Source organism: Scatophagus argus, chromosome 11 (assembly GCF_020382885.2).
Source record: "Scatophagus argus isolate fScaArg1 chromosome 11, fScaArg1.pri, whole genome shotgun sequence".
Taxonomy (NCBI): Eukaryota; Metazoa; Chordata; class Actinopteri; family Scatophagidae; genus Scatophagus; species Scatophagus argus.
In genome coordinates this window covers 1,108,184-1,125,791 of record NC_058503.1, presented here as the reverse complement: position 1 = coordinate 1,125,791, position 17,608 = coordinate 1,108,184, and the positions used below count along the sequence as shown (strand labels likewise).

Here is a 17,608-nt window from a genome sequence, read left to right as displayed (position 1 = left end):
CTTGATTTGATTACCACTTTTAAGCTATATTCTTAACATTTTGTTTTAAATCTGTACTTGGAAATGATCCAGGTGGTTTTACTGATCTTTTATCATTCTGTCAATTCAGTTCAAATCAGATTAATTCAGTTTATTTATATAATTTATTTAACTCAATTTGTTTATATGTTGTATCATAACACTCCAAATGGAGCTGGTCTAGATATTCTTTATGACAGTCTTTAATATGACTTTATGACTGACCCAACTGTCACCCATGAGCAAGACAGTGGTGAGGAAAAACTGCATTTTAGTGGGCCAAAGTCTCTAATAACCTCTAATAATGTAGAAATATGGCAATAGTGGATTCCCAACCACAATCCCTTCAAACCTACCAAAGTTATCAGCTTAATAACATGCATTAATGGGACATGAATGTGACCAGAAGGAGAGGGAGAAGAGAAGAGAGAAGCTCTGTGTATCACGGGAAGCTCCTGGGCAATTCAAGCCTTTAGCAGCATAACTAGAGGCTAGCCTGAGCTAGCCCTAACTAAAATCCTCATCAGAAAGGAACATTTTAAGCCTGCTTTTAAATGTAACCTCAACCAACCTTCTCTGTGCTGCTGATTCTGGTCTCCTCTCTATCCTCATTCTCCTCGACAACACTGCAGCTTTTGAAACTATACTCCATCAGCTCTTCAAAGATTGTCTGGCTAGCACTGGAGTTGGGGGCACTGTGTATAAATGGTCTGCCTCCTATCTTTCAAAATTAGTGGTCATAAAACTACTTATGCTATATAGACAAAAGTATTGGGACAGTTGTTGTTTTTCAGGGGTTGGACGGTGAAGGGAAATCTTAATGCTTCAACATACTAAGATATTTTGGACAATGCTATGCTTCCAACTTTGTGGCAGTAGTTTGGGGAGGCCATTTTCTGTTCAAGCATGGCTGTGGCTTACTTGCAACTGTTACAGCTGCAAAGGAGAGGACCAACTCCATATTAATGTCTTTGTATTTAGAATGCGCCGTAGCGGTCAGGTGTCCCATGTTATGTTGACGATGTGCAGCTTTACATGTCCATTAAGGCCACTTCTGCGCTCCCCTGCAGTAACCTCACCACTTGCCTTTGTAATACACAGGTACGATACCAAATACCTCTGGCTTTATCTCATCCAGAACTCTGCGGCACAGATTGTTACACATTAAAACTCCACTGTCAAGTGACAAGCAGCAGATTAACTTTAAAATCTTGTTATTAACATTTAAAGCTCTCCATAATCTGCCTCCTGCTTATCTCACAGACTTCCTTTAGACATCCTTGTCCCCTTGCCTTCTACAGTGCTGACTAAGCTACATCTTCACCCTCACATCCACATGCTGGACTGCATTACAGAATTCAAAACTGCTCTTTAAACCTATATTGGTTTCTAACTTTTATTGAGTGTTGTACTCTTAACTGTATTGATGTTTTATTACTGGTGTTTTGCTGTTTATTGTATGATGTTATTGTTGATCTTATATGATGTACAGTGATTTTAAGTGCCATGAAAGTCACCATATGATTAAACCACTAAATACTTTGGTGTATTTTTGGAAGGGGAAAGTTTTTTTGTGGTTTGGGCTGTAAGTCCTCAATTTCATTGAATGCTAACGTTATTGCAACAGCATACATATCACGTCAAAAAGGAAATCTTTCAAAGTGGTGCACAGAGAACAACCAACTGCTCCTCGTCAACAACAAAGGAACTGATTGTTGATTTTAGAATAAAGGAGGAGACACACACACCTCTGCCTACAATAGTGGAACTGTGGTGATGCAGGTGAAAAGTATATTTAAAAAAAAATAGTAAACAGTGTTTACTTATTGTTACTTACAATCAGCTTATAATGTATTATATCTGCCTATATCTTAGGAATTTCATTACTTTGCTTACTTAAAGCACCCAGTTACCACTTATACACCTCTCACACTAAACACAAAACCCACTAACACCCAATTTTGTCTTCAGTGGCAAAGGGTACAGTCCGCTTTTAGTTCTGGGTCAAAGGACTCTGCAGTAATTGCAGATTTTTAGTAAGTTAGTTAGATAGATAGAGAGATAGATAGATACTTTATTGATCCTGAGGAAAATTCAAGATCAGATGTAATGGAAACATGACACTCAGGTAAACATTAATTGATTTTTACTGAATTTTGGAATAATTTGTGTAATGATCAGATGCAAGATATGATGTTCAGCTGTTGACATACTGTACTTTGGTGTTATTTCGTAAGAAACTACTCAACTCTCTTATATAAATCATTCTCTCTGTGGTTTTAATGCTCTGCTGCAGTTTTTCAAACATCTGCTGCAATGACACAGTTCAGTCCTGCTGAGGCATATGCTATATATTAATCCCCTGCGTGAGTGTTCATGCCCAAGTGCATTTATGTTACGTCTTCTTGAGTTATGACAGGAATTGCCTGAAGTAAGTGTGTGAAAGCTGTTGCCTTAATCTGTCTACCATAGATTATCAGTCAGTGTATGTAGAAACCTTGCTCCATTCTTTGCTCTGCTCTTTTTTACTCGCATGATGAGCAGGTCAGCTGGATGGTGATTTGTTTTGGAAGTGTTTTTTTCCTTCTTGTGCTTGTAAAGATTTCCCCTCCCCCGTACTCTCCTACCTTTCCCACAGCTCTCTCGATTTCTGGCCTAGTCATTCAAAAGGCAAATGTTAGTAGTTAATCATTCACTTAATCCTTCCAATAGAAATTTATGTACAAGACTAAAAATCTACATTCAGTACATGCTATGCTATAATAACAAAAAATACAATTCAAGTAGACATGACTCTACTGATTGGCAGAAGAGGGTTATCTATACAAAAAACACATTTTTTTCCCAAATAATCTGCTTTGTCCATCTGTTCTATCTGAAAGCTACATTTCACCCTGTGAAAGTAAACCTCACAGGGTGCAATGGTTGTTTGAAGAAAGGTGTGACGCTAAGCCATCTGTTGTTTGACAGTTGGTTTTCATAGCTTTGGTTTGGGTTTACTGTGAGAACACTATAAAGGGAAATTAAGATTAAAGAAAGCACCTCACCTAGTGTCATCATATTATACATTATTCATTCCTTAATCATGCACAATGACTATACAGCGGTAATCTTGCCTAAGTGTAGTACAACCGTATAATATATATCCGTACTTACCTCAATATTTCTGTCCATATGCAGGTTTGAGTGCAGCAAAGCTGTTGAAATCCAGTGGACTAAACCCCGTAGTCCTCGAGGCCAGGAATCGGGTTGGTGGTCGCACCTTCACTGTGCAGGTAAAAGCAGGAGTGCTAACACGACTGCAAATGCTGCTACTAAAAGGAACATTTTGTGAACATTTTGAACATTCGGTTGTTCTACAAGTAATAATAATGCTGCTTTTCTTGGAGCAAGAAAATGTCTGATGTTGGCAGTATTTTTTACATAAAAGAATTTTTCTAGTTTTTGAGTTCCTTAGAAAGTTAGAACAGAGTCAGTGATAACACCCAGACAGCTCTGAATCATCAGAACTCCATCCAGAAGTTTTTGTAAATTACTTTTAAAGACTTATTTTTATCGAAAGTCTTTCTTATCTTTTTGCTTTTAATGCTTATTTTACTCAGTGTAGCTCAAATACTCTTAGAGATACACTGTATTTTTTGCTTCAATCTTGCACTTGCACTCATTGTATTTCCATTTTCCTTGTATTTTATTCGTGGTTTTAATCATCTGTTGTAAGTTTTTTTTCCTTATGCTGGCCTGTTGCATTCATGTTACTGACTATTTTCTTTTTGTCTATATTTATTGTTGTAAAGCACTGACATTAGGTGACCAGTGGTGGAGTGGCCAATGCGCTCACCCTAGGTCCAAAGCATTGTCCAAAGTATCTTGGTATGCCTAGCCTAACCCTTGAAAACCAGCCCATAAAGAGGTGTTTCTGGAGTTCTTTTGTCTATATAGTGTATGTCTGTTTCTGTTCTTTGTCATGAGAAGATTTCGGAATGATACAAAAAGATGTGATGTGATAGGCAGGGCTGAAACTCTTTCCAACCTATCAATGAGACATTTGTGGTCAATAGTGTCAGAGGCTGCACATTTGGCATTGTTATGTGACAATATGTTTTCTTTTTTCAGAATAAGGAGACAAAGTGGGTTGACCTGGGTGGGGCTTACGTCGGGCCAACCCAGAACCGCATCCTCCGACTGGCACACGAGTACGGTGTAAAGACCTACAAAGTCAACGAGCAAGAAAACCTGGTGCATTATGTTAATGTGAGTGTCCCTGCATGTGTGTAAAACTAGTTAACTAATACGGTCAAATTCAGTATGTCTTAGTAGTATTTTTTAATATTTAACACTAAAACTATACTAACAGGAATTGGATTTCACTATAAAATAATTTCATATGCTCAAAGCTGTTACTCTTAACAGTTGATAATAATTAGAATTAGCAGCTGAGTTTAAGTGCAGTAACCGGAAGGCACGACAGATAAGCTGTACAATCTGCTATGGAAAGGTGATTCATATTTCATATGCCACTAAAAACATGTACCATGTCATACCCTCTGATCAGTCTACATTGGTATTGCTCCTCACTCTTTCCCACAGTGCTCAGAGAATGCTGAGGTATTGTGCAGAAGAAAACCAAACAGTGTGTCCTTCCTGTATTTTCCTATATGTCTGCCGAGCAGCCAGCCACCCTTTCCTCTCCAGCATTAGCGACTGGAGATGCTAATCTTGGCCTGAGGGATTTCTATAATGCAGTTTCTCTTTTCTCTGAGTGGTTGAAAGGATAGCAAACAAAGAAGGAAGGAAGGAAGAGACACTGAGGCCATCATCTTTTTTCGTTGTTCCTTGCTCCATATCTCATTAATGTAAGCACACCGCTGTCCTTAACACGGTTGGGTTCCTCCACCTGATTTGATTTGCCGTTGCTGCCATGTACCCTGCCCAAACAAAACCTACTGTAAATCACCAGTGTGGCTGGCATCTCTCTTGTGTGTATGGGGGTGTTTGGGGGGTTGCATAGTGCGAAGGGAGAGAGCTTATCTCTACAAAGGCTGTATTCAAGTCACTGAATCATAACTTCAGAGGTTGACTTTCAGATTCAGACTTGCAGGCATCATATAGAAATCTGTGTCTAATGTCCACCGCCCACCTCTCTTTACACAAATGAGGGGCCAAATCGTTATAAACACCTGTCAATATAATGACATCCATTACAACTACACATCAGAATCAGAATTCCTTTATTTATTCCCGAAGGGAAATTCTTTTTCGTACAGACATTGCACTTGCAGTATTCCCGACCAAGAAAGAAAAGCGAAAGGTATAAAAATAGGATAAACAAAACAAGATAAGTATAAATCTAAAATCTAAAAGCATAGGTATTTACATGTGTTCAAAATTTTTAAAAAATTAAAAAATACAGGTATGTACATGTGTAAAAACGATATATACATTGTATATATAAAATAATTAAATATTGCCTCATAAATCACCACAGAGTCCGTGTCAACAAACTCAGTATTCTAGAGTTGCTGAAATCAGGGAAGGGAAGGCTTCAAAGGATGATTTACTGCAGGACTACCTGGAACCTCAGGATTTAAACTTAAAAAAATTACATTTTATGGGCATAAGAGGCTTATATAGAGTAGAGGCCAGTCAGTGTTTATCACAAGTATACAGCAAATATTGACCAGTGCTTCCCTACTCCCGCAGAATGTCTTTCAACTATAGGATCAGGCTTATCATTTGTGTACTGTGTGTCCTCAACTGGCCTGAAATCTCCCTGCAGTTTGCAAAATCATTACTGGTTAATGATAATATGAAATGCTAAAACTGAATGTAACTGTCCTGAAAACTGTATAGAGAGGTAATTAGTGAATATAAATACACTCAATGCCTATGCAGACCCCAAATTAAATTAAAATTGTGTTAAAATGAAAAATGATGAAAAGTCTTGTACTATTGAACATGTTAGTCAGACTGAGTGGGATGTCCAACATACATTTTCAGGAAAAGCTTAAATTGAAGGTTCTGTGACTATAAAATGAAATAATTCATCTAAATCACAGAGGTGACACTTTTTGTCGTCCTCCAAGACTCTGTGGAAGTGTCTGGAAGTTTCATAGCCAAGATAGACAGGGCAAGATTATACACAGATTATACAAGAGTACATATCTATAGAACTATAGTTATCTGTAGTACTATAGATATGTACGCTTGTATAAAGTACTATAGTTATCTGTAGTTCCAATACTTCTGGTATTGTTGCTGTTGCTACGTATCTCAGTTTGTGTGCTCCTTCTCCCACCCCCCAGGCCTACAGTGTGTGCTCTGATCTGATCATGTCCTTTGTGTTGGATTCAGTGGTTGTAGATTACAACTAGCTAAACCCCCCTTGTCTCACTCTCCTCTATGGTGAAGTGGTCAAGTGTTTGGTTTGTCCATTCCAGGCTACCATAGAAATATGGGGGTACAGCATGTCAGTCCCCTGTAGATATAAAAGTCTCATTCCAAGGTAATGAAAATATAACAATTCTTCTGGTAATGATACACTTTATTATGAATATTATATTATTTTTTTACCCCCTACACACTGGACCTTTATGAGGGACATGTTGCTAATAACACAGTCCTAATTTTAGCTTGCTCTACATTTCTTCAGTCTATTTGAATATACTGTATTGCTAATATGTACTAATTCAGTTGAAGCATGATTTCAGTTTTAGTCTTGAGTGTGCGAGTCATCTCACAATTGTGTCCTTAGCACCGATGACATGACCTACTTCAGCAGTGTTATGAAATGTCAGCAGCATGATGTTTGGCACCAACAGCAGTTTGAAGGTAATTCTTCGGTTTTGACCGGAGACCTCTGGTGAAGCATTATGTGGGAAAGGGAGCTCCTATGTGAGTGTGTCTCCCTGGCTACTATCTCTGTAAGATCCACTCCAAGACCCAGACTCACACTCGTAGCTTCCTGGCTGGTTTCCATAGCAGCATGCCTCATCAAATGCTGCTCACTCTATTGGTGTTAAACAGTGTATTTGTTTGTGTTAGTGTACTGTTTGACAAGAAGGTCTGGTTATGGTGGTCTGATCTTACAACTGAGCTGTCAGAGTCGCGTGTCACAATCCTCATCAGCCAGAGGAGAACTGACAATGCCATTAACATTACGCACAAAATTAACATGGGTGTGATGAGAAAGAGATATAGTGAGATCTGACAACACATTTTAACTATATAATTTACATCTGGGTTGTCAGACATTTATTCAGTAAGTCGCTGAATGTCCTCCCATACATATCTCTTACCTCCTTGAAAAAGAGCTAAAGACGAATATATTGTGCTACAGAGACCAGTCAAGTATTGCAGTGATTGGTTGAAGGGAGTCGTGTTGGGTCTGGAATGAAGAAGGGGGTCAGGCACAGCAATTGATCATATTATCATGTCTAGCGTGTCATAATGGATGACAACTGACACATTAATGGACATGTCCCTGTCTGTTCCACTGTCTGTGTCGTAGTTTGACACACACAAACACACACAGGGACATGGACTCAGTCTCAACTTAACAAGAAAGTAAAGTGACCTTCCCATTTATCTCAAACTATATTAAAGTGTCTACATTACTTCATAGGGCGGAAGCTTTAATAGTAAACCAGCATGTGTACCAGCCATTGTGTAATTAGGGCTAGCTTTTTAAGCAAGCCGCATAGATAATCAGCTTTTCTATGGCAGATTGTAATCCAAAAGGCCAGTGGTGGTTTCTCTTATCAGCAAACTGCTGCCTTACAGGCAACTGCAGCTCTCAGCACTGGGTTTATTTATGAACTATCACTATCAGAGTTGGAGGAAACAGACTTTGATTAAATACTGTCTCTGTTTATCAGAGATTGAGAAAGAGCATGGGATTGCACCATCGCTGCTTTTGCAGTGTAGATATTGCGCATGTGTATATTGTTCACAACACCACTGAGCGAAATGACTGGTGGTTGTGCAAGTAGCTTAACAACAATTTTTGTTACTTGTTTTGTTGTTGTTGATGTTTTACTGACACTCCTTGATAAAGAAAGAAGAGTGTAGTTGCGATGTAGAATGAACTTTATTTGTTTTCATGTGGCCATCTTAATAAAAATAAGAACAGAAACATCCTTATTAGAGGCTGTTTCATTTTAAGATCAACTTCACTGCATTCCTTTTTCTCTAGAAAAATTATGATTAAATTATTGTTATTGTTTGTCTGAACTCTCGACCTACAAAAATCTTCTCTTTGGACATATGTACTGTAGTTGATGTACCCTGGTGTGTTCACTTAAGGCAATGCACGACATCTGAAATCACTTTATAAAAATGGTAAATACACTGATCAGCCAAAACGTTATAGCAGCCTGCCTAAAGTCCTTTTTTTGCTGCCAAAATAACTCCGACCTGTCAAGGCATGGACTCTGCAAGACCTCTGAAGGTACACCATATTTCCAAACATATTCACTCACCCATCCAAATAATTGAATTCAGGTGTTCCAATCACTTCCATGGTCACAGGTGTATAAAATCAAGCACCTAGTCATGCAGACTGCTTCTACAAACATTTGTGAAAGAATGGGCCGCTCTCAGGAGCTCAGTGAATTCCAGCATGGTACTGTGATAGGATGCCACCTGTGCAACAAGTCCAGTTGTGAAATTTCCTTGGAACAGTTTGGGGATGGCCGCTTCCTGTTCCAACATGACTGCGCACCAGTGCACAAAGCAAGATCCATAAAGACTGGATGTGCGAGTTTGGTGTGGAAGAACTTACACAGAGCCCTGACCTCAACCCGATAGAGCACCTTTGGGATGAATTAGAACAAAGACCAGGCCTCTTCATCCAACATCAATGTCTGCCCTCACAAATGTGTTTCTGGAAGAATGGTCAAACATTCCCATAAACACACTCCTAAACCTTGTGGAAAGCCTTCCCAGAAGAGTTGAAGCTGTTATAGCTGCAAAGAGTGGGGCGACGTCATATAAAACCTTATGGATTAAGAATGGGATGTCATTTGTTCAGTTCATATACGTGTAAAGGCAGATGAGTGAATACTTTTGGCAATATAGAGTATGCCGCAGTATCTGCCATCTGCTGTCAGTTGCAGATCCTTTAAGTCCTGTAAACTGTGAGGTGGGGCCTCCATGGATTTTTCTAGCACATCCCACAGATGCTTGATTGGATTGAGATATGGAAAATTTCATCTTTTCTCGTTTTCTATCATCTGACTTGAAAACGACCGTCCTCTCCCCTACCACTTCCACTAGCTCATCCGTGGGGAACAGCAAAGTGCTGTGGTGGGAGATGTTGTCCCTCCATTGTGTCCTGGGTCTCCCCCAGGGCCTCCACCCAGATGGACATCCCCAAAACAACTCCCCAGGGAGACGTCTGACAGGCATCCTGACCAGATTCACGAACTGCCTCAACTGATTCCTCTCGATGTGGAGAAGCAGCTGCTCTTCTCTGAGCCTCTCCCAGATGTCCGAGCTTCTCGTAAGCCTGAGCCCAGCCATCCTATGGAGGAAACTCATTTCAGTCGCTTGTATTCGCAATCTTGTTCTTTCGCTCACTACCCACAGCTCGTATTCATAGGTGAGGGTTGGAATGTAGATTGCTCAGACCGGTACAGCATTCGCATAACAGTAGAGGCTGCCCTGATCAGTCAGTTAATTTCCCACTCCATTTTTCTCTCACTCGTGAATTCCACTTGGGGCAGCAACTCTTCTCTTACCCAGAGTGGGCTGTCCACCCTTTTCCAGTTGAGAACCAAGCCCTCAGACTTAGAGGTGCTGATCTTCATCCTAGCTGCTTCACACTCAGCTGCAAACCCTGTCACCAAACCTGACACCCTCCGCCACTTGGCTGCACCAAGAAATTGTGACCATAAAGATTATGAACAGGACCTGTGACAAAGGGCCGCCCTACCAGAGTCCAACCCTGACTGGGAACGATTCTCAATTTATTGCCAACAAGTTAACTAAGTTCTCACTCCAACAATACAGAGATTGGATGGCCCGTAGCAGCCACCATATACCACCACCCCATATTCCTGGAGAACCCCAAACAGGATACTTCAAGGGACATGGCTATAAGCATTTCCAAGTCCACAAAACACATGTAGACTGGTTGGGCAAACTCCCATGACCCATCTGTTCAAAGATGGTTGTTCTATCTGGAGATAGATGGCCTCTTTCTCCATGATCTCACCGAACTCCTCCCACATCTGAAGCTGTACATAGACATATCTCTCAACCTCACACACAAGCTCAGGCACTTTCCTCACCGATGAGTTTACATTCCATGCCCCAACAGCTAGCTTCAGCAACCGGTGATCAGGCCAAAAGGTCCCTGTCTTTGTCTTTGCACACTGCACCACATCACTCTGACTCCTCCTGCAGGTGGCAGGCCACTGGAGGAGAGACCCATGACCCCTCTTCGGACTGGGTCCGACCGCCAGGCACATGACAACATTGCAACATTAGGACGCTCAAACACGTCCACCAAGATAAGGTGGCAAGTCATGGAAGGACCTCAAACCATTCTTGAAATATTTTTGCAGTGTGGCAGGGTGCATTATCCTGCTGACAGAGGCCACTGCCATCAGGGAATACCATTTCCATAAAGGGGTGTACTTGGTCAGCAACAATGTTTAGGTAGGAAGGACTCAAGCTTTCCCAGCAGAATATTGACTAAAGCACATCACTGATTCTGCCAGCTCGCCTTCTTACCGTTCAGCAACCATCCTGGTGCCATGACTTCCCCACATAAGCGACACGCATGCACTCACTGGTCCATCCACATGATTGAAAAGAAAATGTGATTCATCAGACCAGGCCACCTTCTTCCATTGCTCTGTGGTCCAGTTCTGATGATCACATGCCCATTGCAGGTGCTTTTGGTGGTGGACACAGGTCAGCATGGGCACACTGACCGGTCTGTGACTACGCAGCCCCATACGCAACAAACTGCAATGCACTGTATGTTCTGACAACCGTTCTGTTGGAAACAGCAGTGACTTTTTCAGCAATTTGAGCCACAGTAGCTCTTTTATTGGACTAGACAACATGGGCAAGCCTTTGCTCCGCAAATGCATCAGTGAGCCTTTGCCGTTCATGACCCTGTTTCCAGTTCACCAGTTTTCCTTCCTTGGCCCACTTTTGGTAGATCCTGATGACTGCGGACCGGGAAATTCCCACAGGAGCTGCAGTTTTCTCTATTTGGCCATTTTTTAAAAAATTAAAATTAAACTTTATTTTATTTTTGCTTCCAACACATCAGCCTCAAGGACAAAATGTTCATTTGCTGCATAATATATCCCACCCACAGCCAGGTGCCACTGTAATGAGATTATCAATGTTATTCAAATCCCTTGTCACTGGTGATAATGTTAAGGAAGCTATGGGAGACTTAAACTATCTGTGTTAAGTATCTGTCTGTGTCCTATGTACAAGTTAATTACTAGTTGTGTCTCAGGTATTATGGTCAATGTAAGTCCAAAAAATAACCTCTGTTTTGGTCAGCAACTCTTAAGGAAAATATCTGGCTTTTTCAACTGCAGATAGCAGATAATGCATAGGGCGTTTGTCAGCGATGAAAACAGTTGCCTGCTGCATCTGGAAAGTGTTTCAGGAGACTGGTTGTGAATGAAAATCAAAACAAATGTCGTTAAAGGCGGGTAGAACTGAACTGTTAGGTGATGATTCTCTGTGGGTTCATCACATTTTAAACTGTCTTGTCTATTGTAAATATAAAAACTTCAAGTGGGTTCTGTGTTTTTGCGCTTTGACACTGACATTTTATTACTGTATACTATATTACTATATAAATATGTGATATGTTGAACATGTTGGCAAACAGCTAACTACATCTACCAAAAAAAGCAACATTAGCATTTATTAGTCGTGTTTTTGGCATCCTGAACAGTCCAGTATGAATTCTCTTAGCACTGCTTTATTTCTGCTAACGGAAAATCTCTCACCAGATATTTGTCTATTCCCTATTTAGTGCTGGCCACTTGATGCTGCTGCTGCTGTCTACGATTGATGAGTAGAACTGAAATAAACCAAAAAAAAAGGGGCCCTAAAACCAAAACAAGTGTCATATGTTGTGCAGTTTGATGCTGGGCAGGTAGCATACAGTGTTTTTTTCACTCACAGCTGTCTGCTGTATGTGTACGTGAGGTTGTTGAGATCAGTGGCAATGAATGAAAACACTAAAACCAAAACAATGATCTGAAAGATGCTCTGTAGAGCTGAGAGAAACTGCAAAATCAGATAACAATTACCTGTCTATGAATGCGTCACAACCATCAACACATTTATTATTACACCTTTTTGCGCGTTGTAAGAATAAAAGAATGATGAGAGCTTTAAGGTCGACACAGTACATGAAAATGAAGGAAAAGTTGAAAATAGAGTGGGAATCCAAAGCGGAGAGATAAGTCAGTTGTTGTCTATCTGAGACATAAGATATAACACCTTCTGTTCTGCAGTACAAGTGTCTGTTTCTCCATGTAGCATTCGGTTTATACTGTCTGCTCTGAGTGAGGCTGATTCACTGCTCAGTGATGTGGAAACAGATGTTGCCATGCATTCTCCCCTCTGCCTCTCCTCCTGCTGCACTCCTCCTTCTGTATTCACTTGGCCAGCATCACCATGGTGACAGACCTGTTGTTACACGGCAACAGACAGTTCTGAGCACAGCAGTGATACTGTATGCTGTGAGGCACTTAGTCTTCTCTCTGTTTCTGTCAAGGAGTCGGGTTTTTGTTGATTGTGCTTCATAAGTTAAGTGCAGTCTTGACCCTGCAGTGGCCTGAGAGTTAGTGGTTGTTGGGAAATAAACAGATTTTAACTTGAGAAGTAAAGGACAACTGTGGGCTACTTGTCTGTTAATTGGTGCTGACAAAGATATCATGCCTTTGACACAATATGACCGTATCATGCAACTGAAAATTAAGCTCTTGTTTAGTGTAACTGAGAGTTGGCACTCAAATGCTAGACGTCCTTTGGTCTACAGCCAGCCAAGTGTGTAGCCAACTTGATGACATACATAAAGACAGATAGGAATTCTTTTCGTTTTAGTCAGATACATTACCACAGAATTCAGCATGGCATGTTTGGTGTCTTTGGAAATGTTACATCTTCAGTATAACTGTGTTTGTTGAGCTGCGCCTATACTTCAGTCTGAGTAAAAGAGGTTAAGCGGTTATTAATCGACTTAATAAACAAACAAAAAAACAGATAAGTTGGAAAGCTGAAACAAACACTGTACGGCTAAAGCAGAATAATGATTGACTGTGACTTTCAGGGGAAGCTGGTATTAAATGTGGTTTGAAAGAAATGTTTGTGTCAAGCTAAACATCAGTGATGTTATGCTGGAGAAACTATGTCACACCACCCCATGCACATACACACAGAGATCTAACAGGTGATAGCTAGAAAGTAACAAAAGGGATTTTTTTTAACTGAACTTAGTTCGTGGAAACACTCTTGTGACATGTAGTCTACATTTCCATATCAGATAGCTGAGATAAGTACACCCTTCCACCCATAAAGCAGATATGTGGTTGAGAAATAGACCAATAGGCAAACAAACGATACATGGACTTTGGTTAATCTTATAACACATTATGACTCTCCTTTGAACCATTAAAAAATCTTGCACAGGTAGCAATATAGTAACCTGTTCCACTGCTTTCTACTACTCTTTGAATACAATGTGAACAGTCATTCTGACTAAGACTACTGGAGGTCAGCCAGATGGTGACTGCTGATAATACTCTACTGTTGAACCACTGTTTACAGTCTTTAGAACTGACTGAAAAAAGTCTGCCACAAAATGTGTCCTCAGAATGATGGAAACAGCTCTGAATGAATAAAGCAATCAAGTGGATGTGTACAATATGACAGCCTGAGTTCTGAATTATTTATTATCACTTTCATTATTATTATTTATTAATTATTTGTTTGTTCATTTTAACCCTTGTTTTAAAGCTGATCTTAATAGAATATTATTACATTTGTTGAACCGGGACCATGAAGATCAAGCCTAGTTATGAGTTAATCTGGTAGATCTATCACATTAACCTGGTGCAAATACTAAACTTGCCAGATTCTCATTCATCTCAGTGGATCCGGTAAATAATAATAACTTTATTTATATATAAAAAAAAATTGAATTACAATAAAATGATATATATATATATATCATTTTATTGTAATAAAATGATAGCAATGATGACAATGTTGATTACTTATTGTATCCAACAGGGAAAGTCTTACCCATTTAAAGGCTCCTTCCCTACCATGTGGAACCCTTTTGTCATGTTGGATTTCAACAACCTGTGGAGGACAATAGACATGATGGGCAAGGAGGTAAAGCAAGAATCACACTTGCTGTTTACTTTTACTCTTCACTCTTTTTGTCTCATCTTTGCCAAGTATTTGTTTCACTCTCATCCTCCTGTATTTTAGATTCCCAGAGAGGCTCCCTGGAGAGCTCCCCATGCTGAGGAGTGGGACAAGATGTCCATGCTGGAGCTCCTTGAAAAAATCTGCTGGACCAGGTAGGACAGTTATGGAAACTATATTCATGGTCCCGATCTTAACTCGGTCTTGCTCTGCCTTGGTTGTGGCCTTGACTTGATCTCAGTTCCTCCAAGTCTTGGTCTTGTTTTGGTCTCCATACACTTTGGTCTTGGTCATGGCTTGCTCTCGGTTTAGCTGTTTTTGACTATAACACTGTTATATGGTATGCTTGACCATTTGGCCCCCGGAAATGCCTTTGTCCAATGATCTGATGCCAGCGCGGTCAGTTGCAGCTGATACATAGAGAAATACACTTTATCCAGACCTGAGAGTTTAATACTTTGCACTTTACTTGTATTTATATTTGTACAAAAGTCACACCATGACTCTGGGACCATGGAACACAAAGTAGAGCAATAAATAACAAATCATAGTGTGTAGGTTCACTCAGACCTTCCAACACTCCAACTCTGGAGAATTGTGCAATTCGGGTGCATAGCCTATACCTCTAACTTCAGATTTCTCACCTCCATCTCCTTAATGCGGAGTGTCAGCTCCTCAGCCAACATCCTTGGGGTGACAGGAGGATCTACAGGAGCAGACATGACGGAGCTCAAAGCTCTGCGTCAGACCTGCCCCACACCCTCTGCAGTGGCCTGGTCCCCAAACAAGCCCCTGTGTCCCAGCTTCTCCACCAAGAGCTGTCTCAGCTCCTCTTTCCTTAATCTTAATGGCACTTGCACATTAAACAATCAGCATCAAATACATTAATTCAGTTGCTCCGGGGTTGGAAATATGACGGACAAAAACATGTATTCAGAACTTACCGAAAAATATGGAAACAGACGGACGAGCCCCCAATTTATGTTATGCCTCGCCTAGGGAGAACCTGAGCGTAGCATAAATGAACTCCCCCTTTTTCCCAGCTCCCAAAGAGTGACCAGTTCGCAGCAGAGTGCAGTCCAAAACGAAGTGGATTTATTTTTCTTACAACAAATCAAAAGCTTCAGGGTGAGCATGGCTCAAAATAACAAACAAAACAATCTAGTTTCAACCAAAGCTAACTTGGCTGAAACTAACTAACTAGCTAACCTCGTTTACAAAATGAAACAAAAGAAAATACATTTCTCTGACCTGAGCTGCCTAACCAGCAAACAGGAGAAAAGAGAGCAAAATAAAAGGACCCCTAGTGTTAGCTGGACTGCTTGTTAGAACAGGATTATTCTGTTCTGCAGTACAAACATCACATATAAATCTCAATCAGCAGGGTCCCTTTGGGAGCCAGGGAGAAAGAGGAGTACAACAGCAGACACCGACAGCCCCATTTTTAAAGGGACGTCAATTTGTGTCTCCATCAATGAGCAGTGACTTCCTGTAGCTGTGAAAGCAAAAAGTCACTCATGAAAACACACATGACATATAACACTATCTACCAATTAAATTCCTTATGCATCAAAGAGAAGAAAAGGAGCTTCAAGTCAAGTTGAAGCCCTTTAGCAGCATGCAGTTCTTCAGTTCACATGCACTAATGTGCACTGCCTGTATGGCTGCCAAAACAAAGAACAAAGAAGCTCATTTTACAGCACACGCAGCGTGGGAGTGCGATTTCATGCTCTGCTCAGGACACCATTACCCCATTCAATTCAGTTTATTTACATAGCACCAAGAGGCAGATAGGCCATTCTTTACATAGAAAGTATTTGTTTACTGCAATGTTAATGTTCAAAATCTCATATATGTAACCTTTCGATATTGAGCTCTCACTGTTGGTTTAATCCGTCTGCCTCATTTGAAGGACTGTTCGTCAGTTCGCCACACTGTTTGTCAACGTGAACGTGACCTCCGAGCCTCATGAGGTGTCAGCTCTGTGGTTCCTGTGGTATGTGAAACAATGTGGAGGAGTCATGAGGATTTTCTCCACCACTGACGGAGGACAGGTAGGTCTGCAAGAATGTGTGTGTGTCTGTGTATGCATCATCTATATTTGTACCTGTACATGTGTCCAGAAACACATCTGCTTTTGACAGTGCCTCTGGATCAGAGATTATGTGAAATACAGCATTTGAAGAATCCAAATAACAAAATAATCAGTTAATTGATACCCACCAAACCTGAATACAAGCAGAATACCCCAGTATTATGTTTCAGCTTTCCAGTTAATCCCACTGCTAAATGCAACCTGAGGGACTAACATCAATGCTTAACAAGAATTGGCGTGGGACTTAAGCTCACTGTAGCCTACACAAATGCACCTTTTCTTGAAAATCAGGAAGTTGAGCATCAGTGAGCCATTGCATAGCCTCGTTAATCAGCTCTAAAATGCTTACCTTAGTTTGCTGCTGATCAGTGAGCATAATTATGAACCTGACAAAAGCTGTTTTCTTGGAGTGCTGGGCAGAACATTCTGCTGCCACACTTCTGAAAGCTATGTTTCCATGTTGTCATAGCCACTGAGGAATGGCAACAGACTATGCTGTGACTGGCTTCGTTTTCACTTTCGTTTGCCAGACCCTCCCAGTTAAAAACATGCACACATTTATTGCCACATACATGGCTGTCGGTACAGTGTATACACACAGCAGTCATTTAAGCTGGTATTTTATTTAAAGGAGAAAGTTATATAACCTGTAGTGGCATTGCATACCACACATGGTATTCTTCACTTGTTGAGCAACTTTCTGTTTAGTTCATAATTTTCATGCACTTGGCAGGGAAGTTCATCCAAACCCTACAGTGGAACACACAATGTGTTTCTGTTAAGGGAGGCAAAAAAAGACATCATGACAACCATATGGAAAAGGTCAATATCTATTTCATTTTGTTTATCAGAGCTTTGACTCCCCTCTCTCTTCACCCCTGCAATGCTCTGTAAAGCTAAAGCCAGTAACTGCTGAATGATGCAAACAGTTCCCTCTGATTTAAGATGTTGAAATTTGCAGTGAGGGAAAGAGAGTGAGGATAAGTAATATGTTACACCAGGATAAATCAACAGATTGTATCAGCTTGCCTCCTAAAACTAGGCTTTATTTTCCTGCCATGGTCATACTCTGAGCAG

General features: G+C 40.6%; 1 protein-coding gene across 1 annotated transcript in view; it reads left to right on the top strand.

Moving 5' to 3' along the window:
* The window catches only part of mao (monoamine oxidase), a 40,817-nt gene that overhangs the window by 14,828 nt on the left and 8,381 nt on the right, over positions 1-17,608 (top strand). The window contains exons 2-6 of the mRNA XM_046404069.1: positions 3,199-3,293; positions 4,132-4,269; positions 14,296-14,400; positions 14,500-14,591; positions 16,349-16,490. Of these exons, the coding sequence (XP_046260025.1) occupies positions 3,199-3,293; positions 4,132-4,269; positions 14,296-14,400; positions 14,500-14,591; positions 16,349-16,490 (572 nt within the window). The remainder of the gene's footprint in view (positions 1-3,198; positions 3,294-4,131; positions 4,270-14,295; positions 14,401-14,499; positions 14,592-16,348; positions 16,491-17,608) is intronic.